This window comes from Trypanosoma brucei, chromosome 11 (genome assembly GCF_000210295.1).
Source record: "Trypanosoma brucei gambiense DAL972 chromosome 11, complete sequence".
Lineage (NCBI taxonomy): Eukaryota > Euglenozoa > Kinetoplastea > Trypanosomatida > Trypanosomatidae > Trypanosoma > Trypanosoma brucei.
In genome coordinates this window covers 555686-579962 of record NC_026744.1, presented here as the reverse complement: position 1 = coordinate 579962, position 24277 = coordinate 555686, and the positions used below count along the sequence as shown (strand labels likewise).

Sequence of the window (24277 nt, the reverse complement as noted above, 5' to 3'; positions counted from 1 at the left end):
TCAGTGCTCAGTGCACAGCAGCCCTCCCTTCGATGTAATGACTAAGCGGGAGATGCACCTCAACTCTTGGTGAGAATCCTGAAACCACCTTCTGGTTTTTCTTCTGCGCGCTCAAAAAAAGTCCTGTGATCTCATATGGACATTACCTTTAGCACGACGAGTTACACCTCACAACTAGTACCTAGAGGACCCGACCCAACGATCTGTGTGGCAAACCACCTTTGCAACGTTTCATTCTCTTTCCTTGTTTTCTCCTATCCATACACATCCCTTTATCTTTTCTTTCTCCCTCCAGTTCTGCGCCACTCCGCTGTTAACGGTTACGGTAGGCCGTCTTCGAAGTCAGCACCACCAAGTTCCTCATCCTCTATGGCCCTTAGGAGACTGTCCATTTCCTCACGATCCACCTTGCGTCGCTCCTCCTCCAAATCCGGGTCCGCAGCAGAGTACCGCATAGACCGTTTCACTTCGTTGTGGGTGGCATTCAGGAATTGTATGCGACGCTGAAGGGCAAGAAGTGGCTCGGAGGTAGAGTACACGTCCACCGTTTCGCTGCTGATTAGGTGCCGTTGCTCGTGATCAATAACAGCATCTATTACACCGCTTCGAATAGCCTTTGCAATGATGTACTCTGCATCATCTGGGTTCTCCATAGATAGCTTGGCACAGACATCGGGAATACTAATGCGGCTGTATGCCTGACAGATACGGCGGAGACCTGTACGGATCACGTGCTGCCTCACGCGCAGTATGAGAGAGTACGTACGATCGTGCTCAAAGATGGCCTTATGCTGCTGAAGAATGGACATGAAACGACCTAACTGTCCGAAACGCACACAAGATGTGAGTTGTAGGTAGGGAGATAGACACTCACGCATATCCTTCTGGAGAAAGTCAGAGCGCGGCGGGATCTCACCAAGGAGTAACTGGACAACAAGGGACAACTTGGTTGCTGCAACGCGAAAGCCAGATGCCCGTTCCGGGGCCTTACGCAGGGCGTATTGAAGGAACTGGTCGGCTTCAACGTATCCTAACCGCAGTGCATGGGTCAAGCCAACGTAATAAAAGTAACGTGCGGCCTGGTTATTAGAGCGATGAGGAAGACTAATCTCGCATGTGGCAATGACACGCTCTGCCAGGTCGTGTTGATGGTTGAGTGTCAGCAGTGCCAGAATATCATTGAGCAACATCTCCTGTCCAACTTCATCATGGCGAACGCAAAGAGCTCGGTAAAGGCTCATGAGACGTCCAAGCAACTCGTCATTTCCTTTGCTTCCGGACTGTTGCAGTTGCTGCTTCAGGGTAAGCTCACCGGTCGTTTGCATCACTCCTGAAGATCCGTATTCGGTTTCTTCGTTACTCGAGACGAAAAAGCGAGAAAACAAGCTATACAAAAAAAAAACTCGAGGGGAATAAAGAAAAAACGGAAGCAAAATATAGTTTGTTTGGATGCGGGTCACTAAATCCGAAAATTGAAAAAAAAATAAGAGGCGAAAGTGAGATAAGGACAGATACATGGGGTAAAATAAAAGTGTGGATTTACCCGCTTTCGGGTGCACACGAATATGCCACAGCGCATGACAATGAGACTTAATCGTAGGTGAAGGGTAACTTATTTTTTAACAATTAGATATTCAGCACTAATTTTGCATGCGTTACCAACTTAACCGATCAACTAGGCAATATCTCTTTATGTTTACTCTCTTGTGAGAATTTTTTCTCTTAAAATTACTTGGCCTTTCATGCCTCCTAAAAATGGAGTCTTTACCACACCTAACCCCAACCACCCGCATCGAACTAGTATTGTAACCCCCGAGAGACCACGGAACCACAAAAGTCACAGCGACGAGGAAAGTGGAGGAAAGTTAGCCTAATGAATGAGGCACCTTCACCCAAAACGACTGCATTGGCGACACTGCAGCAGCGCTTTCGCAGCCGCCTCCTCTTCCTCAGCCCCTCCAATTTTCCCTCTGCATTCGTATTTACCGCCTTCTGCTCACAAAGGACCTTCGGTTTGGTCCTTTAGTACCTGCTGCCGACGTCACTCGCTCCAACCAAGCCTCTTCACGCCTCCGCTTCTTAGACGCAACGTTACGGTGAGCCTCCAGCATCTCTGCAAGGTCCTCTCCATCATCAACATCGGCATTTTCCCGACGACTAAGCGCCAAACCCACGCCATCATCGTCCCTTTCATTACCGTCATCCCCATCCTCATCATCGCCCATCATTACTCCCTCATCCCCGCTTCCCCACTCCAAGTCGCCTTCACTACCTTCCATATCGAAAAAATTATCCTCGCCGCCTTCAACCTCTTCGCTACCAATGGCCTCCACACACTCGTCGAGCACAGCTCCTTCCTTAAGTTTCTCTTTCAACCGTTCCTTCTTCTTCTTTGCACGCTTATTCTTTTTCTTGGATACTGCTGGATCCCCAAGCACGCCAGAAGGTCCAAAAAGTGATGCGTCCACATCCGACACGCGGAGTGCCACGTCCGCCTCGCCACTCGCGTCACCCCACGTGGACCGCACCCGGGAAAGGCCATCAATGAAGCGTTGACGTTGCACGGCGTAGCGGTGAAGAAATAACGCCGACACATCAACTTGTTGGACGCTTGAGTTGATAAAAAAAGGATCCGATGCGCTGGGGAGGTTCGCCCGGTGAGTTGCGCGACGGAACACTGAGGACCCCGCCTTACCTACGGCTTCGGCCGCGGCTACGTCGCTGTCTATCCCATGTTGGGTGTGGGCCTTCGCATCCACAAACATTTGCAGGAAGTTTATTAGTGTGAGCTCATCTAGAGGGTGGCTGTCAAAAATAATTTCCTCACCGAAAAGTAACATCACAGCCAACTGTACTACGGAGGGATGCGAATGGCGCGCCAGGACACCCAGTGTGTACAAGCACTCGTTCTTTGCCCGCGCATACTGCGGTTCGCGATGTTTCACGTCATAACGCTCCTCTGCTGGTACGACCGGCGGTCTGCGGGATCCCAAGATTACTGAGCGGAGACGAGGGTGAGCTTGCAGCACGTCACCAACCAACAAAAGAATGGCGCATATCATTGATTCCTGGAAAAACAATGCCCGCTGGAGAAGGCGATGAATGAATGCTGCTATTCTGTCGTCATTAGTGTCCAAGCGCACTGCTTTATGCAGCATCGAGAAGAACCCCGTTATGTGAGCAGAGTGAGATACCTGCTTTGGTGAAATGAGCAGTAGCTTGTACAGAGCCCTGTACCAACGGTTACGAAACTCTTCCGTAGCGCTTTTCCCAAGAGCGACAAGCTGCAGTAAGGACATCGTAGTGACACGCTGTGTAAAGTTCCCGGTGTTAGCGATGACAAATAGTGCGTTAAGGTGCTCCTCTAGCGAGGAAACATCTGTGCCAGCATAAGGAAAGGCACGCCGAAGGCCAACGATGGTAGCTGTCGTCACGGAGAGATCCACAGAACCACTGATTGCCAGCTGACGGAAAATGGAAAGATATGTTTGGATAGCTTTTAAGGCAAGTTTCCGTTCATCCTTATTGTAAACGAACTGATTCATAACGTTGGTTGCATATTTCATTGTGGATTTGGGGCAGTTCTTCATAAAAATTACCTTCTCAAGTTCGACAAAGAGTACCCCCTGATGAATGGAAGAGTCACGCAGAAGGGCAAGCAGGTGATGGTAGGCATTGTGCGCAACACGTGCCGCCGGATCTCCCAACTTATCCACCATTAATGCCATCGCTACGTGGCGGCTCTCGGCAACGTTACATATAAGCTTTCCAACCACATCTAACCATGCTTCGCGACGCTGCTGCAGACGATCCTTCAGCATCGCCTCTGCGAGCGAAAGAAACTGCGCATATGTGCGCTTCAGGTAATCCTCGAGATACCAATATACAAGAACAACTTTCCTATCCGCGGGGTTCGCTGGCAGCGTGGCAAAGAACTGGGAAAAAAACCGCTTCAGTGGCCGCCGGGGCATTAGCTTCGTCCAAATGACTGCAAGTGCTTTCAGTGCGGCCTCGTAGTGGTGGGTATCCGTACGAGCGGTCTCAAACAGAAGATTAAAACCTTCAAGAAAGAACATAAAGTCCGTGTCACTCAACTTTACGGCAGCAGAAGCGATTTTGTCCGAAGTTGTACCTCGTGAGATAAACTGTGTGTTGTACCACCGCCCCTTGTCTGAGTGACCCCTGTTGGTAGCTTGGTTGAGTATGTCCCGCGCTTCACTGAACATGGCATCCATCTCCTCCTTCGTTGTGGTGTCGTTGGCCACTTCCTTCAGGCTGCATACCCGTAGAGGGAGTGGCCGCTCATACCATCGTTTTCCCAGATCCAATACCTCCTCTTCTCGAGTCATTTTTTAAGGGATGTTTATATGCCTATTTTAGGTATCTCTGCGTAACTAACGATGAACCTATATAGGGAAAAGCTGGTGGCCCTCTAAATGTTTGGGAGTCCCTTTTTTTCTCGCTGCTTGTTCGCAAACTGTGAGGTGCGCTCCCTTCAAGCAGCACCTGTACTCCTGACTCACCTTTTGTCGGCGCCACACCTAGAAGGGTTGGACAGCGAACTATGGGAACACTGGTGGGAAGGAAAAAACGTAAAGTACAGCAACAGCATTAAGGGGAGCAACGCCGGACAAATGCATATATATATACTTATGTATATTTGTGCATGCTGTGCTTAAATTAACATGCTGCAGCAAACTCAACCCATTTAGTAAAACGCTCTCCCTATGAAAAACTGTCGGTCACCAAACCCAACACACACGCATCAAATTCTCCCTTTGCCCCCCCCAACCAAATCACACGCGTATGCACCATAATGAGAAGTTTATGGGACAGCTACTTCTTCCCGGGAGCTGAAACAATAAAAGTCAAAAATGCTGCACAGTGAAGTTGTAAAGTTTCGACTTCCTCCTACAACAAGAAAAAAAACGCACAAAGTCACAACCTATGGACACCCCACCGGCATTCCCCTCTCAGTACACATTTTAAACAAAGCGGTGAAGGAGAAACGTTGCAAGTTACTATTTCCCGTAGCGCAAAACAAAAAAAAAAGAAAAAACATCGTCTGCAGCAAACGTTCAAAGCTAATGAGGAGAAGGGAAAGTGAACTGATGAGAATTAGGGGAAGCACTGGCAAAAAGAAGGGGGAATAGGGTACACGTAAAGCAGGAGTGTCATAAGCAGACGAGTGAGAAAAACCGTGAGTTACTTCATAGCCGCCCGAAGAGCAGCTACCCTCGCGTCAAGTTCTTTATCTTCACCTACGTCATTGGCTCCCTGTTTCGGCAGAGCGCTGTCTGCCACGCCAACCTTGTTTTTGAACTCCAACCCCGCCTCGTCCATAACCTTCTGAATCTCCAATTCAGTTTCATCCTCCTCCTCACCCTCATCATCCATCACATCGTCTATCATGTCATTCATCATCTCCTCTTTCATCCCCATCAGTTCGTTTTGTTTCTCGAACTCTTGCATGACACGCTGCATCTGCGGTAGATTCATACTCCGGTTCATACTAGCCATAGACTTGGCCACACCCTTCATTGCGCTGGCCATTTGAGCGGTGGATTGCATAGTTTGAATGCGCAGCGCCACCCCTTGAATCTGTGCTCGCATACGGTATAACTTCTGCTGATACTTTCGTGTGCGTACCAAATCCCTGGCAAGAATGCGGACCGAATCAATTTGGTCTTGTTTGGCCATTTTCTTCATCTCGATCGTTGTACGGCTTTCCTGCTGCTGGAGTTTGTTCCGCTCTCTGTCTAATTCGACCACTGTTCGGTCTAGACCACGTTTGTATTTTCGCATTGCTTCCTCCGGCCTCTCACGCTGAAACAATGACATGAATGACATCACTCCCAAAAACGAAAATATACGCTTACACGCTCTGAGGTTCACAAATAATTTACAGAAATGGAAACTGATCTTTCCACGCCACTTCCACACCAATGTTGTGTAATGCGGTGACAAGAATGTTACCTAAGCGGCAACCAAAAGGGGCACCCAACTCGCAAATTGTGAAAAAAGTTATGGTGGAAGAAAAATAAAAAAAACCCTGTGTGCCCTCGTGTGTGCAGGCCGCTGGGTGCAACAACTACAAGCTATCCTTAATGACCTTGTTCCCTCAAAGAAAAACAGTAGGGGTGGTGGAAGTATAATTAAAAAAAATAAACGCAAAGTACCGTACTTACCAGACGGTGCGAGCACTACCAAAATCACAGAACAGAAAAAACTCAACAGAGCCAAGTGCCGCACTCTCACAACAAAGCCTCGGACGGGTCTGCTGCCACCACACCATATTTAAACGGAACGTACCACCATAGCGGTCGATTAGCGAATAACGAAAAGTAAACGAACGATATGTTGTTGTTGTTGCTTTTTTAAGGTTTATGTTATGGCAGTAGAGGAGTTATACGTCGCGTAACGGAAATGACATGTAGTGGGAGGGTGCTGGCAAACCCGCGGATGTATGGCACAGAGTGGCGCGCCACGGTATAGACTGGGGCCGGTCCTCTGGAAACCGTGATCACTGTTACCACAAGATCGGTCTGCTGATTAACCCGCTGCCCAATATTCTGAGTCTTATTCTTCCACCATTCCTTTGGTAACGTCACTGGGGCATCTTCCGACACAGCTCGCATCGTCGTACATTGTACCGTGCCTTTCGGCATTGCCGGGCAGAAGCCAGTTAGTCGAAGTTCCTTCAGCGCATCGGGACTGTGGCCCAACACCTTACCGTCGTCGCTTACACCCACAAGGAGGACACCGCCCAGCGTGCTCGCCATGGCAGCAATGGTGTGCCGAATACGCTCCATATTCATGCAGCCCGTTTTCCTCGAAGTGCTTCGGTAATTACCGCCGGCACTTGCGCTCGCATCACCAAAGACATCCGTCTCAACGAAATCCTCAATAGAGTTGGTCTCCCATTTGTTCGCCTTCGCCTTGAACTCAACACAAGTTCCCTCATAAAGCGAAGAGATGTCCCGTGGAGACGAGACAGTGACGGGTGGCCGCTGCCGCCGCCGGGAACCCGCACCGTGACAGACAGACTGCACCGAGACGGTATCGGTCAGGGCGCTAAATAAGCGCTCGACCGCAGGTCCGTTGGTGTTTAACTTATATTTGGTATAACCCCGCAGAAAACGCTTGCAGCTTCCCCTCACAATTTCAAGGACGTCCGCAAATGAATTACAACATGATTTGTGAATAACTTTGGTACTGTCACCGCCATCAGTGAGAGTGTCAGCCACCTTCTTCACCACAGCCACGTCTTCAAATAAAACGGAAACCGCCCTAGGAAGACCTAACACCGGCCTTTGCTTTGTGCAATACACTTTGTGCGCACGCAGCGTGACCAACATACGTTCCTCCACACGCAGCACTCTGAAAGGGGTGTTGTCATGAGATATAACTTCCCTTTCATACACAAATTCTTCTCTCCGGGACCTTTCACTGCCCTCCCTCGGCCTCTTCACAGTTTCTCTTCCCACAATGCGTTCCAGCGCGGGCGGTACGCTAACACGGCTGACAAGGACCCACTTAGTAGCCAGTTGGCCTTCCTCTTCATGTGGTACAGCCACGTATGCATACCGTGACGTAACAGCTGTGATGAGCCCAACGAACTCCATCCCTGTCACATCCACATGAAGCAACCGCTTTTGCCTGTCACACTCTGCAGCATCAATAACGTCACTACACCTCTCAGCAGGTACAGCGACAGTGCCATCCCCATTTAGTCCACCACAGGGACAGGTAGAAACCCAACTACTCTCATTGAACAATCGGGCAGTCAGCCACGCAGCAACCCTCCACCGACTCCGAGAAACGGCAAAGTCTTCGAATTCCCCGCTCGCTTTAACACCTTCACCTTCAGCGAAGGGAGTGAGTAAACTAGGAGGAGTCCCATTTGCTGTACCCATGTGTCCCTCAACACAGTGTGGAGTTGAATGAAAGGAAAACAAACGGACTGTTGGTGTAACGTATATACGCGCCACCCGTTCCCCGTTACGCACCTCCAGTTCCGGTGGTGGTTGCGTGTACTGTAGTGGGTCGAGCGGAGGGTAAACACGCGAGACGGAGCGATCCAAACATAGTAGCAGCGTGTCACGCTCCTGCCGGGTCCATACATCACCTGTCGGTTGAGAACCATCCTTCTCTGTTTGCAGCAGTAAACGCACTTCGATGGTGGGAGTCTCGGAGGGGAAATCGCTGTTTGCAGCTAAAGCAAACAGCCTTGCTATCTCTGTTTCCGTTTGAGCGGAATAAACGTCGGTGACATCAATTTGAAACATGTAAAAAGTTGATCCTTCTTTTTCCCTATTCGATTCTTCGCTGCGTTCCTCCGGAACGCGCCAGCAGTCGGCACGCGTCGCTGTGTGCGACCTGTGTGTAGCTTCACCCCTCCCTTCCTTATAGTTGTCAAAAGGCGCACAAAAAAGTTGAAAATTCACATGTCATTGATGCAATAAAAATGAACAATGAGAAAAATGAGAAGCCCTACATAGCCAAGAAAGTATCCCCTCATCCAACATCTCATTTACGGTACTTAATGATAACCTGTACAATGCACACAAGCACACGGCACATTTTACTTATCCTTGACATTCTACAGCCATTGCCCAAACAGAACCTTCTTTTGCTTCTTTTTACCAATTTTTCACCAGAACAGTTGCGTTACCCACCAGCTTCTCCATATGCACCCCCACTCCACGTGTTTTCAACACCCGCGAACTACCACGAAGAAAAAATCACACAAATGCAACGGGAGGGAACGAGGCACTCGTCCCGCCTCCATGAAGTATCATTTGGGACACTAAGTTGGTGTGCTGTGGCGATCACTAACACGTCGTAGGCACAAAAAAAAAAAAAAGAAACGAACTAAGGATCAACAAAAAAAAATGTTAAGAGAGCGCAAAAAAGTGCAAACGTGGCACCATTGCAATTCACTTCCACCGCTCTCCTATCCTCTCTTTTCCTCACCCTTCCCTTGCATGACCAACGGAAACACACCTGCAACCCCACAACAACCCTTCCATCGGTATCCAATAGCTCCAGGGAAGGAAAGGGACGAGCAACACATGAGAAATACGGAAAGGGGGAACCGCCTTGAGGGGGGGAGATGGCAGAGAAGCCGTAAACAAGGACAAATTTAGAAGCAGCCCAAAACACATTCAGATGGTACCGTCAATTAATACCGCAACATCTTGACGCACCCTCATACACAACATATATATATATATATATATCCTTAATATGGGAGTGTAGCCGTGCCTTGGACGCTACGTAACAGAGGGAAAAGAAAATGTAATGATAGCAACCATAATTGCTACGCTAATGCTACCGCGACAAGTTGCGTTATACGACACACCGCAATCGCTGTCAAACGGTTGGTGCGATTCTCTCAGCAAGGCAATTACACCACCACCCCGACATCTTCATGCCTCTTTTATGAAGATGCACTAAACTCCTTCCTCGTCTCCAGGTACCGCGACAGTCGGAGCTGCGAGTACCGCAGGAAGTCCATGTCCGTCTTCGACACCGCCTCCTGAAGTAAGGCCCAAACACTCCAACTTAGGTGAGAAGCGAGGGTAAGGAGTTTGACAAGCTGAACCATGCGATGGATCCGCTTATCCCCCTCAACACCTCCCACATCGCACATGAAGAAATGCTGCTGTCCCGGTATAATATCCGTTAGTTGCCGACGCTTCGCCTCCTCAGCATGTTTTTCGAGCTCCTCCCGCATAGCACACATATAAGTGGTCACAAACTTTTTCATGTGCTCCTCAGAGGGGAAATATGTGGCGTAGTCACACTCGAGTCCCGTGTACTCGTTGAAGTGATTGGCTATATCAAACAGAAAGTAATTACGTTTTGCATACTCGAAGTCAATAATCTTCAGTGCGCCATCACTTTTCTGCCTCATGATATTGCCGCTGAGCAGGTCATTGTGGCACGTACTCTCGCCCAACTCAGGTGAGTGCCTCTGCATCAATGGCAGCAACCACTGGGCCTCCTCCTTCAGCTGTTGCGCTACAGATGCATAAGTCGCCCGTTTTGTGGCGTCCACCTTGTCCTGCACAGTCTTCGAAAGGGCCTGCTCCACCCACTCGGTGAGGGAATGGACAATATAATTTTCCTCCAAATCGAAGCGCGAACAGGTATTCGTTGGGCCTACGGTTGCGCCACCCGCGCCGGCCCCCCCACAGACGGGGGTGACACTATAATCACTTCTTGCCTCAAGTGTCGCCCGGACGTGGAAGAAGGCAATCCCACGCGCTATCTTTTCGTACTCTTTTACCATCTCCACGAACGGAAGGGGCTCGTACTGATAAAGGTACTGGTAAACTAAAAAGTTCTGGCCGCGAACATAAGTCGGAATAAATAATGACTGGTAGAAAAGCTCATCCCCACGGGATATGACGCGCTCTGTCTCCTTTCCAAAGATACGCATCACAACAGAATGGGCCTCCCATCCTTCGCAGTATACATGGTACATCTCATTCGTTATTCCGCCAGAAAAGGCCACCACCTGCAAACGATCTGCATCGAATCCATTTGACGTGCCGCTCGTAATATTATTGCCCAGATTTGAAGCACATTGAGATCGGCCTACATCGCCGCCCTTTTGCATGAAAAGCGCACAGTGCCGAGCAACGATTTCCCGAATAGCTCTCATACGGCTCGCAGGATCGTCGGGTACCGTGCACGGCACATGACGGACGTGCCCCACAGCCACCTCCATCCCGCGCTTCAATTATATGTATATTTAATTATATACCCGTATGCAGTCCAAGCACCAGCAATTATTATTATTATTAACCTTTTCCCCCTCTCTCCTCTACTGATTATTGGGTAAGTTTTCGCCCACTTATTAAATGTCTCTACTTCACAAATTTTTGAGGGACACCCTTCGACCAGTCAATGTCGTTCACACACGCAAAAGAAGAAAAGAACAAAGTGTAAAAAATAAATAGGGTCATCAATGTAACCTCTCCCTTTATATGCACTTCTTGCGTAATATGAAAAGCGGAGATGATATTTAAAAAAAAAAAAGACTAAATATACCATCGCTGTATAATCACCAAATGTGACCAGCACACCACGGATGCCCGGGAGAAAATAAAAGAAAGGATCAACTGCCGTGGGGAAAAAAAGTAAAAGTAAAGAGGATGAAGGAACGCAACTTCTAATTTAGGCGGCCAACCAATCACGGGGGCGGGTGCTCGTAAGCTTTCAAAGCCGCAAGGCACAATCGCAACTCAAGTGCACTCCACTTCTGCGGTCCAACAAGTGGTAGTTTCCGTTTCAGGAGGGGCTTAGCAGCTGTAAGCAGTTCCTCCACGTCCACGTCAGCTAAACCGTTAAACTCAATACATTCGCAGTTCGGCACCACCCTCTTCACAATGAAGTCACGAAACACCTTCATTTTGTCCTCGTCCCTCCCGGCCACACCCAGCAACGATTCCGGTGGTGTTACACACAACCACAGGTAGAAGTCTCCCAACCACATGTAAAACAAATCAACTAGAAGCGCAACCATGTTATCAACACTCTTCAAAGATATGAGGCTCAACGTATTCCAACACAAACCACCAGCAGTCCTAAAGACTCGTCTCGGCTCAAATGACGAGGCATTTGCGTTTAACTCGATGCCGGCACTCTTCAGCGCCCGATACACCGCCGCCGTGAGGTGCATCAGATGCTCAAAGTCATCTGACACCACGATGACACTTCCAAAGAACACATGACACCTGATGCCCGAGTCCCGCAGCTGCCGCTGAACCCCTTGAAGGACAGAGTGAAGGTCATCACGAACGCTACGCTGCCCAGGTGGTCCGCGGCAAAACATGTATGGCTTAACATTCGCACCAGATGGATGTAAAAAAACACTGAGTCGCTGCGCCTGCTCGGCGAGTGGCACCACGCACCACGGGGTGCGCAATTCTAACGCTGTCGCCAGACTTCCATCCCCCTCCAACTCACATCCAAAACGCATTACCTCAGCCACTGCAACAGTGGGATTAAATGAGGAGGTACTCGGCCGGAGTCCACGGTGCAGGGCCGTCCAGTCCATCACAACATAATCATCATACCACTCATGCTCCCGTGCCACACAGAAGACCCCTTTTACATCTGCAAGAGATGGAAGAGATAAGATCTGCTTCTCCTCCAAAGCCTTAGTAATCCAATCATTCATAACAAACTCCCCGCCGACAACAAACTAACACACAACGGGGATGAAATAGAAACTGGGAAGCATACATGAATAGCAGTTCAGTCAAGCGTAACAACAAAGCAAGCAACTATGTGTTTGTCTGTGTGTGTGTGTCAACATACAGGATTTGGAGTGAACAAACACCGGTACATATAAAGACAGGCAAAAAACCGAAAGCGGAGAAAACTGAAGAACAAGAAAGAGAGTTTGAATATAAGCATGTGTGCATTATGTGTATATTCATACGCCCACTCAGCAACCAACTCATAAAAGCGCAACAAAGGCCCTGTGACTTAATGAGCCCCGTCCACATAGTCACAAGGATAACCAACACGCATGAACCATACTTCTGTCTGTGCCCCAGTCAGTACAAACATCCCGAGGCACTCATTTGGCGTCACCGCCTCCAACTTGGCCACAGCGTACCCTGCCTCCCCTCCCACAAACTCGCACACTACAAACAACACACAGAGCCATCATACGTCACGGGACATCTCATCCAACACTAGCCGCACAAGGTTTCTTATAATGAGCCCCACATCATTGTAGTTCGCGAGGTGTGTAAGTATCTGGTGCTTGATACGTCGTGGCTTGACACCGTTGCAAAGTTCTCGGATTTTGCGGTATTCATCAGGGTTGTTGTCTTTTAAAAAACTGATAGCGTAAATATCTTGCGGTTTCACTTGAATAAGGTCCTGCAGTGTCCTGTACAGTGCGTCACGGTGGGAAGAATTCTGGAGAATAGATATTGGCCGAGCCGATAACTGACATCTATCCGCGAGTGCTGCGCAGTCCCGTTGAAGGTGAACAACAAGTGCGTCGGCTGCACCACCACATTCTGGTTCATCATAAGTCAGCAACACAACAAGCGAGCGCACCATTGTGGAACAGAGCCTTTCAAAGGTGCAGGGGTAGTTCAAACGGATGTCAGTTCCTTCCGTTTACCACACACACGAACATACTTAAGTTTAAAAATATAGTAGTTGTTGGGGGTCGATAGGGGGTTGGAAGTTGTTAGCAAAAAAAGAAAAGTGAAGTAAACGGAAGAGAGAGGCCTGTCAATAGGTTTCAACACACGCACAAAAGCACCAACTAGTGGTTAACCATCGCTAAACCACGAACAGGTGCAACAACACTGCAGAACATTTCAGTCTACCAAGGTATTGATCACCACCAAGGCAAAAAAAAAAAAGAACAAAGTAAAAAAGTAAAAAAGAATGGATGCCGGAGACCATCAGGTAAAACATCGTGCTTAGAAGAGAGCACCCATGCCAAAGTCATCATCATCCTCCTCCTCCTCAGCTGCGGCGGCAGCGGGAGCGGCGGCGGTGGGGGCGGCGGCAGCAGCGGCAGCGGCGGGGGCAGCAGCTTCGCCACCACCGAGTTTACCCTCCAAGGCGGCTGTGCGCAGGTTCTTTCCGTCGTATTCATCAAACTCGTAATTCGTGGCAACGGAGGCGCCGAGAAGAGTCTTGAAGGCGTCGACAATCATGTGCGGCAGTGTAGCGGCAGTTGGGATACCAGCACCCAGTGACATAGCGCTGATGTTGCTGATTCCTTCGAGGAGGTACTTCTCCACAACCGCATCGGTGACGGAGAGATCTTCACGGGTAAACAGCACACCGCGGTCCCACACGGATTGCACCTCGACCTGGTAATAGAAAGGTGAGATGTCGAGCTTCTGCAGCAGCGTCGCCGTGGAGTTATCCACCTTGTCACCAGTGCTCAGTACCTTCTTGTCGCTCACAATCTCCACAGTCCCCTTGGAAATCTTCGTCGCGATGTTCAACGCTTGGAAGAACGCCGTTGCCTTCGGCTCCATACCTGTGTTACCGGCGGGCACAATAACATCACATGGGGCAATGGCACCAACACGCGCAGGCGCCTGAACACGGTGGCTGTCCAACACGCTGGTGATATCAGACACTTCGCTGTTCGTGAATATCATCGATGTGTTGCCACACAGAAGCTGCTTATCGGTGCAAACCTGGTGGAACAGCTTATCAGCATCTGTGGCCTTGTTGCCCTCAGCGCGCTTCTCCACGATCTTCTTCTGCAACGTCTTCTTTCCCATCACCAGCTCACCCTTACCGCGGAGATCACGGCGTACACCGTGCACCTGCTGCGAGCGAACATTGTCCATCAGGCAGAAGAGCACACGGCTGTACTTCGTGAGGCAGCCGTTGAGGCGATCCTCATAGTCACGTTTCTCCTGGGAAACGGATGGCATAACTACGTTTTATAGTAGGTCAATCCGGCTCTCTCCGGCTCAGACGGAATTTAAATTTTGCGATTATGATGGGAGGAGAACAACAGAAGAAAAAGAAAAAGAGAACGTTTCAAATACGAAAAAATGGTTCACAAACGTTTCTGCTGGTTTGGCTGTCTGCAACAAACGAATGAAACCAAAACATTCAATTAACTATGGACGCATAGCAACGAGAAAATGAAAAATAAGAAAAATAAGTGAAGACTCCATTCAAATCACTAGAAGAGAGCACCCATGCCAAAGTCATCATCATCCTCCTCCTCCTCAGCTGCGGCGGCAGCGGGAGCGGCGGCGGCGGGGGCGGCGGCAGCAGCGGCAGCGGCGGGGGCAGCAGCTTCGCCACCACCGAGTTTACCCTCCAAGGCGGCTGTGCGCAGGTTCTTTCCGTCGTATTCATCAAACTCGTAATTCGTGGCAACGGAGGCGCCGAGAAGAGTCTTGAAGGCGTCGACAATCATGTGCGGCAGTGTAGCGGCAGTTGGGATACCAGCACCCAGTGACATAGCGCTGATGTTGCTGATTCCTTCGAGGAGGTACTTCTCCACAACCGCATCGGTGACGGAGAGATCTTCACGAGTAAACAGCACACCGCGGTCCCACACGGATTGCACCTCGACCTGGTAATAGAAAGGTGAGATGTCGAGCTTCTGCAGCAGCGTCGCCGTGGAGTTATCCACCTTGTCACCAGTGCTCAGTACCTTCTTGTCGCTCACAATCTCCACAGTCCCCTTGGAAATCTTCGTCGCGATGTTCAACGCTTGGAAGAACGCCGTTGCCTTCGGCTCCATACCCGTGTTACCGGCGGGCACAATAACATCACATGGGGCAATGGCACCAACACGCGCAGGCGCCTGAACACGGTGGCTGTCCAACACGCTGGTGATATCAGACACTTCGCTGTTCGTGAATATCATCGATGTGTTGCCACACAGAAGCTGCTTATCGGTGCAAACCTGGTGGAACAGCTTATCAGCATCTGTGGCCTTGTTGCCCTCAGCGCGCTTCTCCACGATCTTCTTCTGCAACGTCTTCTTTCCCATCACCAGCTCACCCTTACCGCGGAGATCACGGCGTACACCGTGCACCTGCTGCGAGCGAACATTGTCCATCAGGCAGAAGAGCACACGGCTGTACTTCGTGAGGCAGCCGTTGAGGCGATCCTCATAGTCACGTTTCTCCTGGGAAACGGATGGCATAACTGTTTGTTACAACGGAGCCTGCAGTTCGCACAGAATAGTTTAGAAAGAGAAGAAAGAGAAGGAATTGAATCTTAAAAAAAGATATGTGGCATCGGCAATGCGTGATGGTTAACCATAATTATCAACAAGTTCCATCAGACACCAAATGAACTTGCCTTTTTTTCAGCCTTTTTTGTTTCCGATGAATGAACCGCCGTATCAGCTTGGCAAAGGTGGTGGTGGCATCGCTGCAACTACTACCTGAGAGGTTGCAGGGGGAATAACACAATGTCTTCACCACCGCCACGAGCAAGAAAAAGAAAAGAAAACAGGGTAGGGAGAAAAATACGCCTGCTTTTGGACGTATAGTTAGCACTAACCACCGTATATGTACTAAAGAACATAGAATATACCGTCACTACAAACATATATTAAAAGCCTGCATGAACACAATGTATATGCATATATGTATATATATATACAGATATATGTATACATTGTACCCAAACATTCCCGCTGTGGGCTGAGCTCGGGGAACCACACTGCCCTCGGCTACGATTTCTCACTTTTTGATAGTCGAAAGGGCGTATGACCACACGCCAAAATGTCAAAAAAAGTACGCTCCCACATGGGTGCAGCAATAGCAAGCATATACACGCATACGCACTGCGTACATCCAAGTCTCGCCACAGGCGGTTGGCAGGTGCTAGGGGGGTACGAGAGAATAAAACAAAGAGGCCTGAATATACGGCGCTTTCGAGGTAAATTAAAATTAATAAACCTCAGGCAAGTAACTTGAGTCCATGTCGCATTTTATTTGATCAACCACTTGATCACCGATTTGTTGGTGTCAGATCCCTGTTTGGGCCGCCACCACGCAGAACTATTTGAGCGCCCAGGATTATCCTTACTTGGGCGGCCGTCGTTGTGCCCGGGTTCGGATGCCGACTTGCCAGACTCATTGGTCTTTTTCCGCTTAGCTGTTCCTTCGGCAAGCGAATTCGTCACAGGGGGGTCACCGGTAGGTTTTCCAGAAGTTAAGGAAGAACTTACACGTGTTGAAGAAGGATTAGACGCTTCGGTGCTTCGCCTCTGCCGTGGAGGCGGCTGAGCCCTCACTACCCTCACCGGGCTACTGCTGCTTGGATTGGGAAGGGGCGACACACGAACATCAGCAGGGGGCCCCACTCCAGTCGCACGTGCTTGTGGTGCCGGGGTCACCTCTAGCATCTCCTTAACCTCATCTTTACCCACGCGAGAGGGGGTCGCAATAACAGATTTCTTGCGCTTCCCGATGATACCTTCATCTCCGGGGGTACCTGGCGGGGGATACCGTTCAAGATTTCCCTGAGGTCTAATAACATTACGCACCCTGCAGTAATCATCATCGTCGTCGCTGCTTGCTGCCTTGAGTTGATAGGTCGGCGACTGAGATTTCTCCTTGTCTTTACTCGGCGCCACAGTCTTACAACCTGTGCTAATCATTACGGGTCCGATGTTCACGACAGGTGGTTTGCCGCCGGTACTTGCTGCATCTCCCGGTTGAGAAAGAGTTGAAATAGTGTTGACGAAGTCGAAGCTCTCCACCCTCGACATCACCGCTTCACGTTCAACAGGTTGCGCAGCGGAATAGCTTTGCGAAAAGAAGGGATGCTGCAACAACTTATCCACAGTAGGGCGATCCTTCGGGTCGACCCTCAGAGTGCAAGCAATGAAGTCGCGAGCAGCTGGGGAAAGATGTTGAGGGATTTTGGGAGGGTTCTTTGCTGCCGCGATGGAATAGAGAACAGCTTGCGTATTGTTGGCAGTCGAATGGAACTCCCACGGTATGCCCGACTCATTTGTCATCTCAAGACAGAGGCACCCCACACCCCATACGTCTGATTTCTCCGTAGCCGCTTCCCCACGGCAGACCTCCGGGGACATCCAATACGGTGTGCCAACACTACCCACAGTATTGTGGCCGCTATTCAAAACCTTGCATGCGCCGAAATCAACAATTTTTACGCAACCTTTCTCGTCAAGCAGAACATTTTCCCCTTTGATATCGCGGTGAACGATGTCGTGTCTGTGAATGTGTTGAAGACCCTCTAAAACCATCTTCACACAGCGCCGCATCACTGGTTCCTCAAACACCCCAGCACTTTTACGAATGTAACGGATACTACCCCCACTGACGTATTCCATGAAAATGTAATAGTGATTACTGCTCCTCTTCGAGCCAAGGTAACGGACACAGTGTTTGTGCGGCGGAAGCGTGCTCAGCACGCGGACCTCTCTGTCGATCACCTTATCGTGGGATGTTATCTTCATCTTCTTAACCGCTACAAACCTACCGTCACCCAGTATTGCCTGATACACCTTTCCAAAGCCTCCACCACCCAATTCTCGGATGATTTTGAACTTAAAGTTGCACGCTCGCACGTCTATAGGCTCGTCACCCGCATGGTCCGGGGTTGGGCTGCCGTCGTTGCTATTTTTTCGAGGTGGGGGCTTTGACTGACCGCTCAGTGGAGTTCTATCACTTACATTTTTCGCTACAGCCCAAAAAGCACTCTTCACACCAGTGCCCTCAGCGTGGGGAGTCTCGTTCACGATGTCGGCAGCGGCACTCTTTGGTTTATTTAACGTTCTCCCCTGCGTCTCGTTAACTATGATTTTCGCTGCTGGTGCGTTTGGATCGTGGTGGCGGCCAGCTATAGATCCCGTACCGACGGCACTCTTTTTCTTACCGCTGCTTTGATCAGAATTGTCAGCCACCGATGAACGAGCGGACGCAAGCGGCTGGTTTCCTCCAACCAGCTCCGGTGAATTCGGGATTGCAACACCGGAGTTACCGTGAAGATGCTTTTGGTTGACACTATTCACGTTCGCAGAGGAGGTGCGGCCAACAAAGAGCAGCGCTCCCTCTAATGATGTGACTTTCGGGTCGTATTGGAAATTTAGGGGGATCGGGCCTTCTACGGGTTGAATAGATGGACTCTCACCAGTGTCACGTGGGGTAGAGTGGCCGAAGCTGGCCCTGATATCCTGCTCCCCACCCCCACGGGAGTCAGCCCTCAGCTTCATACGAGCGGAGGGCAAGTATCACACGCACACACAAACCGAGCAAATTTAAAAATGTAATAAATTCTTCAGACACCCTGTGGAGCACACTTAACCAGTGTATATATATATATATATTTATTTATATATACCTGCCAGACGACAACAACCCTCTAGTAATCGCCGTCGCTATGGAAACCAACCTTCCAGCGGCAAAAAAAAATGTTCCTAGTTTCACGTGGCAAAGCACAATTATCACCTAGATATGAGAAGGGTGGAAACAAAAAAAAATGGGTTAAAAGAAACAAAACGGGAAGTAGAACGGTGCAGCCCAGAATCGAGTTAAGAAAAAGACCCAGTTTGTGCTTTTGCAAAGGCGAGCAATGCCAGTGGTGACCAGACCACGGCCAAAAAGCATCTTCTTATTCACGACTCGAAACAAGCGCTCACGGACTCAACGGTTCAAGTAATATGGGTGATTCCCAGGAAACATTTGGGGTGGCTGCGGAGATTGCAGCTCTCCCTGGGGGTGATAAGACACGTAGTGATTGTAAGGTGGTGTAACAACTGACTGTGTAAGGGGAGAGTAAACGGTGGCGGGCTGTGGGACGGCTGGCGCAACGGGATAGCAACTGGGTTGAGCTGGGGATGTGATCACCTGTGGGAGATACTGTTGCTGGTAATGCTGAACATGGGGCAGAGAGTGCACCTGCTGATGATAAGAATGGGGATGCCCTTGGGGCGATGTGAAGGCCTGCCTTTCCCCACGCACTCCTACACCCGTATATGAATTGTTAATTGCTTGGTATCCTACGAGCTGCTGCGTACCGAAGGAATGCTCCGGCAAGGTCGAATCTGTGTTGCCTAGTCCTGCGTCTGCTCTTCCTGCATGGTACAGCTCGTACCTAGCCCTCCGCTCAGCCTCTTTCTCCCGCTGTTCAAGTCGTTGTCGAATTAATTGCTCCTCGGCTAGCACATGCTCGTAGAGTTCCTCACGATCCTCTTTTTCCTTCTGTCGTGCCTTTTCAGCCTCCATCTTTCGAGACGCTTCATACTGTTGTAGACGGTTGCGAAGCAACTCCTCCTCAGCCTCCACGTGCTCGCGGTACAACTCTCGCTGCTCGCGCTCGGCTCTCTCCTTGGCCTCTATTTCCAGCGCACGTTGCCTCTCCCGATCAGCAAGTCGTTGAGAAAGCCACTGCTCCTCTGCTTCAATGTGTTCAAGCAACTGGAGTCGCTCGCTCTCGCGTGCTTCCATGCGTTGACGGAATGACTCCTCCTCCTGCCTAAGCTGTTGGCAGAATGCCTCCATATTGGCCTGGTGCTGCCGCTTTTCCTCGGTTTCCCGCTTCTGGCGCCTTTCCTCCATCTGACAACGCAACTGTTCCTCCTGCTCAAGTAGACTCGCCACCCTTGTCTTCGCCTCTTGTCTCCTCAGCGACTGCTCTTGCTCAATCATCGCAATCGCCTGTCGGCGCAACGCGTCACTGTTGGCCCCTGTCACCCTGGGAGACGACGGGGGGCCGCTGTTCACCACGTCGTTGCCACTGAAGCCAAACTGCTGAGCAATCACAGTTTCCAATTGATTTTGTGCCCTCTCAGCAGCCCCATCCTCTGTTTTCTTCGAGGCTCCCATGTTGCGAGCCGTCTCCAACCACCGTGGGGCCACCCCCTTAGCCCACTCCACGAAATGCTCGCGGGACGTGTGGAGTTCCGCTCGTGCACTCGCCTCCTCGGCAATCACTGTGTCCAGCAACGCACCCGATATGGGAAACGAACTCTCCCTTTGGGCAGCCTGTAGGGACGCTTTCCACTCACTAATTATACCCATCCGCTTGCAATATTCACGAAAAATAAGGGAAATATACCCCTTCTCGAAGCTGTCGACACTGCGGATAGTGGACGCGAAATCCTCAATGGCGGGGATGTCGCCGCGGAAGTCAATTTCCGAGAGGACGCTGGCATCCCTGCTGAGAAGATGACGTAATGCATCCTGTTTCTCCCCATCGGCACATGGGTCACGTGACATTGTACCTGCCTTCACACTGTGGTCATCGGCCCGTAATAACGACAAAAGACCACCCAAACCATCGTGCAGGCTACTGCATGAAACTGATAGCCGCACATTCAGTGTGAAAGGAACCAAGAAAGATGAAGACATCGACCGCCCGCGAACTGAAGTGAGTCCAGAGGGCGGAAACCACGTTTCTCTGGCTGCACACAAATCGCGATGTTGCTATCGCGACGTTAGAAAAACACGCAACTGCCCTACGCTTGCTACCAACTTTTTATATAAACCCAGATGAAAGAGGCAAATGACAAGGCATGCAGCAGAAGGGGTCCTCGTCGCACGCATGCCCACTCACCTGAACCACACCCGAAGGCCGCGTAGAGAACCTCTCGGTTGACCCTTTAAGTGAGTTCAAATGGCCGCAAGCATGTGTGTGAGAACAGATATATTTTGAGAATGCCAGAAATCGCGCTCCCCTGACCCCAGTGGGCTCAGCCACAGTACGACGAAAAAGAAAAAACAAGATTACTTTTCAACTTCAAGCCTCGAGTAGGTATATAAATTCTATTCCAATATCCGCTCCTACTGTCGAGCGCCCGTCCCGTTCCTCTCGGTAAGACTGGAAACCCTGTAACTCTCCGCACAGCAGCTGTTCCAGGTACAGCGAGTGTGTGGTGGCAATTCGAAAACCACACACAAGCACATACATATATATATGTGCATGTTTACAATGCGTGATGTAACCAAAAAAAAAAATAACAAGGGGTTGGGTAAACGAATAAAAGTGAGCAGCTAGGGAACAACCACTACTGAAGATTACTGCGGTGGCACCACTCACCAGGCACACACTGGAAACCCCCACTGGCTGGATTGTCTCCCCAGTGTACATGACTCCACTGAGGCATTTCCACGCCGCCACTCGGTGATACGCCCCAGAAATAACCAGCTGGCCCCTCTAAATGATCCCACCAGGGTGCGAGTTCTGGCTGCTGCCACACAGTGTTAGGTGTGCGCGACCAGCCCAGCAACGGGGTTGAATTTTGCATCGGTAGCCCCACACGGCGTGCAATGTCCTGACGCTCATCCTCTTCTAATATCTTGATGGAGAAGAGGTAATCTGAATGTTCCTGCGCCACAAGCTTCAAAGCCCAGTGGGCATCCTCTTCAACGCAGGATCGCTCATAGACACACTTAGCACTACTGAGGTGGTCTGCATTGTGTCTTCGACGCATTTGATTGATAGTGCTTAAGTGAAATCGTTCAACACGGATTCGCGCTTGTCGCTCTTCCTCCTCTATGAGAGTTGAGAGCCTGTAGTACACAGCAAGAACGTCTTCGACAATATACCAAGAAAGTTGCGTATGCTTACTCACCATTCCATCATTAAGAATGTGGTCCCTGCGTTCATCACCATCCTTTCTGAGGTTTGGTGACACCACTACCACCGTCTCCTTCAAAGTTTTCTCCGTCGCTTGTATAAGGGAACGCGCTCCGATAAGCCTCCTTTCCAGTTGCATCAAATCGTGGGCAGGCAATGCTGCACCGCCTAGTTTCACCTTTACGGTAACGCACTCACTAGTCATTATCCACGCGCTGCAAAACTTTCCCCGCGGAGTGAGTGATGCTTGTCGCTCGGTTGAAGCGAAAAAAAAAAATGTATTCAAATGAGCACAAATAATGTAAAGTAGCGAGTAAGAGTGAAGGTTAATGCACACACACACACACACACACACACACACACACACACAGAGTGCTCGCTTTCACTTCTCCACAACGAGGTGCAGTAGAAAGAAAATCCCCACGTGAACAGCGGTACCGTTGCACGCAACAAATGCCGAAAGTCCTTCAAAGAACAGATATGCCCCGACGGCACGCAAAATTCCGATAGAATTAAACCACATGTAAATATAGTAACACACACACAAACTGTCACACCCACCTCAGCCCCTCTTATTCTTTTTTACTTGACGTCTCATACATCCCTACAACTCACACAAAGACGCGCACGCACACAACGACCAGGGGGTTTGCGCCTTAAGGCAAGCAGGATCAGTTTCCGGCCAGCCCTCCCTTCTTTTTCGACTCCCTTGTAACGTCAAGATCGGTAACATCTGTTGATGTGTCAAAAACAGCTTCCACCTTCCTGTGCCAGAGCCGCATTCGCAACTCCACGTAACGGTCATACAATGTGGTGGACCACCCATTGAAACGCAGAGCTGTCATAATAGTGAAAGGGGCAAACACGAACGGAACCATGCAACGCGATGCAGCGTGCATCCCAAGGATGGCCGGAAACAGTCGTGGAACAAATGGGTGACGCCATGCCACGTCACCCATCCACTTGGGGAACTTCACAGGCACTAGTGGAACGAGTGAAAGGAGTAACATCGACGCGGACGCACCATACGTTGTCAACTGCATGGAGTAAATGTGGCGAGTGACACCCTCAAGACTGTCAAAATACGTATTGGGAGTGTAATCGACGCCGCGCTTCTCAGCGCCACGGCGGCGACGGCATTCTTGGCTTTTGCGTAGCTCATACAGCATACGATGTTTGTGAACACGATACTCTAAGATGGAGTTGACAAACACCCCAAGAAAGGCGCAGTACGCGGCCGAAAAGACGGCGCGCTGCCTGGCAAGCCATCGCGGTGTGATTCCACGCACACGCCGGGGGTAGTGGCGTATCATAGCGTACATAAATGTTGCACCGAAGTAGACAATGAACTCGGGGATAGTACGAGTGACCAAACGGGTCAATGCCTCAGTGTATTCCACATCACTACGGTCCTCGTTGTAGCCCCCTGCCAACGATAAAACCCGCACAGAGAAGCGCCACGAGATGAAATCTGGGGTATCGACATAAACTTTATTCACGTGGTTCAATATATCTGATTTGTACTGCAACTGCGCCACCGCGTCAGTAAGTACATCATCACAGAAAATGTACGACAGAAGCTTCAACACGGCCCGTTGAGGAAAGTACGACTTGGATAATATCATGTGTCTGTACGTCTCACTAAAGTTAAACAAACTCATTCGATAGTGTTCAGGCACACCACAACTCCCTATAAGCTCCGCAAGACTCGCCCCCTCTTCGACAGTCTTGTAGGTGGACAACATCATGCATATCTTAATGAAATTTCTCAGCACCTCTTCATTGACACAGTCGTATGCCATCCCTCGAGACAGAAACGCGGCTGCTTGAGACGATGGAAGCAACGCAGTAATACTCCCCGCCAGTTTATGACGGTCGATAACCTCATACACCCGTTCGTCGTACATCCCAAAAACGATCAGTTGCTCCAAACGACCTTGCTCGGCCAGTTTCTCATAATACCTCGTTAAAAGACCCATGTACAAGGGAAATTCACGCCTATGGCAACCCCCAGATCCGTGTGATAAACGATAAATATGCACGCATAATAAAAAAGGGGGCGAAACTCAAAGTAGAAATAAAAATCAAGGTGCTTTCACACACCGTACACAAGTTCAGAGGTAACACACCCTACCCACGGTACGTATATACCCACCAACCTCCCTCACACATCATGACCTTAGTA

General features: G+C 49.9%; 14 protein-coding genes across 14 annotated transcripts; 1 reads left to right on the top strand and 13 right to left on the bottom strand.

Annotated features, from left to right (window-relative positions):
• Positions 1 to 320: 320 nt before the first annotated feature.
• TbgDal_XI2330 (proteasome regulatory non-ATP-ase subunit 3,putative) lies at positions 321 to 1517 on the bottom strand (the record flags this gene model as incomplete). Its single annotated transcript, XM_011781078.1, has 1 exon — positions 321 to 1517. The coding sequence occupies one exon, from the start codon at positions 1515 to 1517 to the stop codon at positions 321 to 323; it is 1197 nt and encodes a 398-aa protein (XP_011779380.1).
• Positions 1518 to 1982: 465 nt separating this feature from the next.
• TbgDal_XI2320 (hypothetical protein, conserved) lies at positions 1983 to 4349 on the bottom strand (the record flags this gene model as incomplete). Its single annotated transcript, XM_011781077.1, has 1 exon — positions 1983 to 4349. The coding sequence occupies one exon, from the start codon at positions 4347 to 4349 to the stop codon at positions 1983 to 1985; it is 2367 nt and encodes a 788-aa protein (XP_011779379.1).
• Positions 4350 to 5205: 856 nt separating this feature from the next.
• On the bottom strand, positions 5206 to 5850 carry TbgDal_XI2310 (hypothetical protein, conserved; the record flags this gene model as incomplete). Its single annotated transcript, XM_011781076.1, has 1 exon — positions 5206 to 5850. One exon carries the CDS (start codon positions 5848 to 5850, stop codon positions 5206 to 5208), a length of 645 nt encoding a protein of 214 aa, XP_011779378.1.
• A 539-nt stretch (positions 5851 to 6389) lies between these two features.
• On the bottom strand, positions 6390 to 8288 carry TbgDal_XI2300 (hypothetical protein, conserved; the record flags this gene model as incomplete). The annotated part of the gene is made up of 1 exon (XM_011781075.1): positions 6390 to 8288. The coding sequence occupies one exon, from the start codon at positions 8286 to 8288 to the stop codon at positions 6390 to 6392; it is 1899 nt and encodes a 632-aa protein (XP_011779377.1).
• A 179-nt stretch (positions 8289 to 8467) lies between these two features.
• Positions 8468 to 8848, top strand: TbgDal_XI2290 (hypothetical protein, unlikely; the record flags this gene model as incomplete). The annotated part of the gene is made up of 1 exon (XM_011781074.1): positions 8468 to 8848. One exon carries the CDS (start codon positions 8468 to 8470, stop codon positions 8846 to 8848), a length of 381 nt encoding a protein of 126 aa, XP_011779376.1.
• Positions 8849 to 9442: 594 nt separating this feature from the next.
• Positions 9443 to 10738, bottom strand: TbgDal_XI2280 (choline/ethanolamine kinase, putative; the record flags this gene model as incomplete). Its single annotated transcript, XM_011781073.1, has 1 exon — positions 9443 to 10738. The coding sequence occupies one exon, from the start codon at positions 10736 to 10738 to the stop codon at positions 9443 to 9445; it is 1296 nt and encodes a 431-aa protein (XP_011779375.1).
• A 465-nt stretch (positions 10739 to 11203) lies between these two features.
• Positions 11204 to 12193, bottom strand: TbgDal_XI2270 (hypothetical protein, conserved; the record flags this gene model as incomplete). Its single annotated transcript, XM_011781072.1, has 1 exon — positions 11204 to 12193. The coding sequence occupies one exon, from the start codon at positions 12191 to 12193 to the stop codon at positions 11204 to 11206; it is 990 nt and encodes a 329-aa protein (XP_011779374.1).
• Positions 12194 to 12687: 494 nt separating this feature from the next.
• TbgDal_XI2260 (hypothetical protein, conserved) lies at positions 12688 to 13092 on the bottom strand (the record flags this gene model as incomplete). Its single annotated transcript, XM_011781071.1, has 1 exon — positions 12688 to 13092. One exon carries the CDS (start codon positions 13090 to 13092, stop codon positions 12688 to 12690), a length of 405 nt encoding a protein of 134 aa, XP_011779373.1.
• A 371-nt stretch (positions 13093 to 13463) lies between these two features.
• TbgDal_XI2250 (60S acidic ribosomal subunit protein, putative) lies at positions 13464 to 14441 on the bottom strand (the record flags this gene model as incomplete). Its single annotated transcript, XM_011781070.1, has 1 exon — positions 13464 to 14441. One exon carries the CDS (start codon positions 14439 to 14441, stop codon positions 13464 to 13466), a length of 978 nt encoding a protein of 325 aa, XP_011779372.1.
• Positions 14442 to 14698: 257 nt separating this feature from the next.
• TbgDal_XI2240 (60S acidic ribosomal subunit protein, putative) lies at positions 14699 to 15676 on the bottom strand (the record flags this gene model as incomplete). Its single annotated transcript, XM_011781069.1, has 1 exon — positions 14699 to 15676. The coding sequence occupies one exon, from the start codon at positions 15674 to 15676 to the stop codon at positions 14699 to 14701; it is 978 nt and encodes a 325-aa protein (XP_011779371.1).
• Positions 15677 to 16471: 795 nt separating this feature from the next.
• On the bottom strand, positions 16472 to 18727 carry TbgDal_XI2230 (protein kinase, putative; the record flags this gene model as incomplete). Its single annotated transcript, XM_011781068.1, has 1 exon — positions 16472 to 18727. One exon carries the CDS (start codon positions 18725 to 18727, stop codon positions 16472 to 16474), a length of 2256 nt encoding a protein of 751 aa, XP_011779370.1.
• Positions 18728 to 19157: 430 nt separating this feature from the next.
• On the bottom strand, positions 19158 to 20864 carry TbgDal_XI2220 (hypothetical protein, conserved; the record flags this gene model as incomplete). The annotated part of the gene is made up of 1 exon (XM_011781067.1): positions 19158 to 20864. One exon carries the CDS (start codon positions 20862 to 20864, stop codon positions 19158 to 19160), a length of 1707 nt encoding a protein of 568 aa, XP_011779369.1.
• Positions 20865 to 21520: 656 nt separating this feature from the next.
• TbgDal_XI2210 (hypothetical protein, conserved) lies at positions 21521 to 22297 on the bottom strand (the record flags this gene model as incomplete). Its single annotated transcript, XM_011781066.1, has 1 exon — positions 21521 to 22297. The coding sequence occupies one exon, from the start codon at positions 22295 to 22297 to the stop codon at positions 21521 to 21523; it is 777 nt and encodes a 258-aa protein (XP_011779368.1).
• A 466-nt stretch (positions 22298 to 22763) lies between these two features.
• TbgDal_XI2200 (hypothetical protein, conserved) lies at positions 22764 to 24071 on the bottom strand (the record flags this gene model as incomplete). Its single annotated transcript, XM_011781065.1, has 1 exon — positions 22764 to 24071. One exon carries the CDS (start codon positions 24069 to 24071, stop codon positions 22764 to 22766), a length of 1308 nt encoding a protein of 435 aa, XP_011779367.1.
• Between the last annotated feature and the right edge of the window lie 206 nt (positions 24072 to 24277).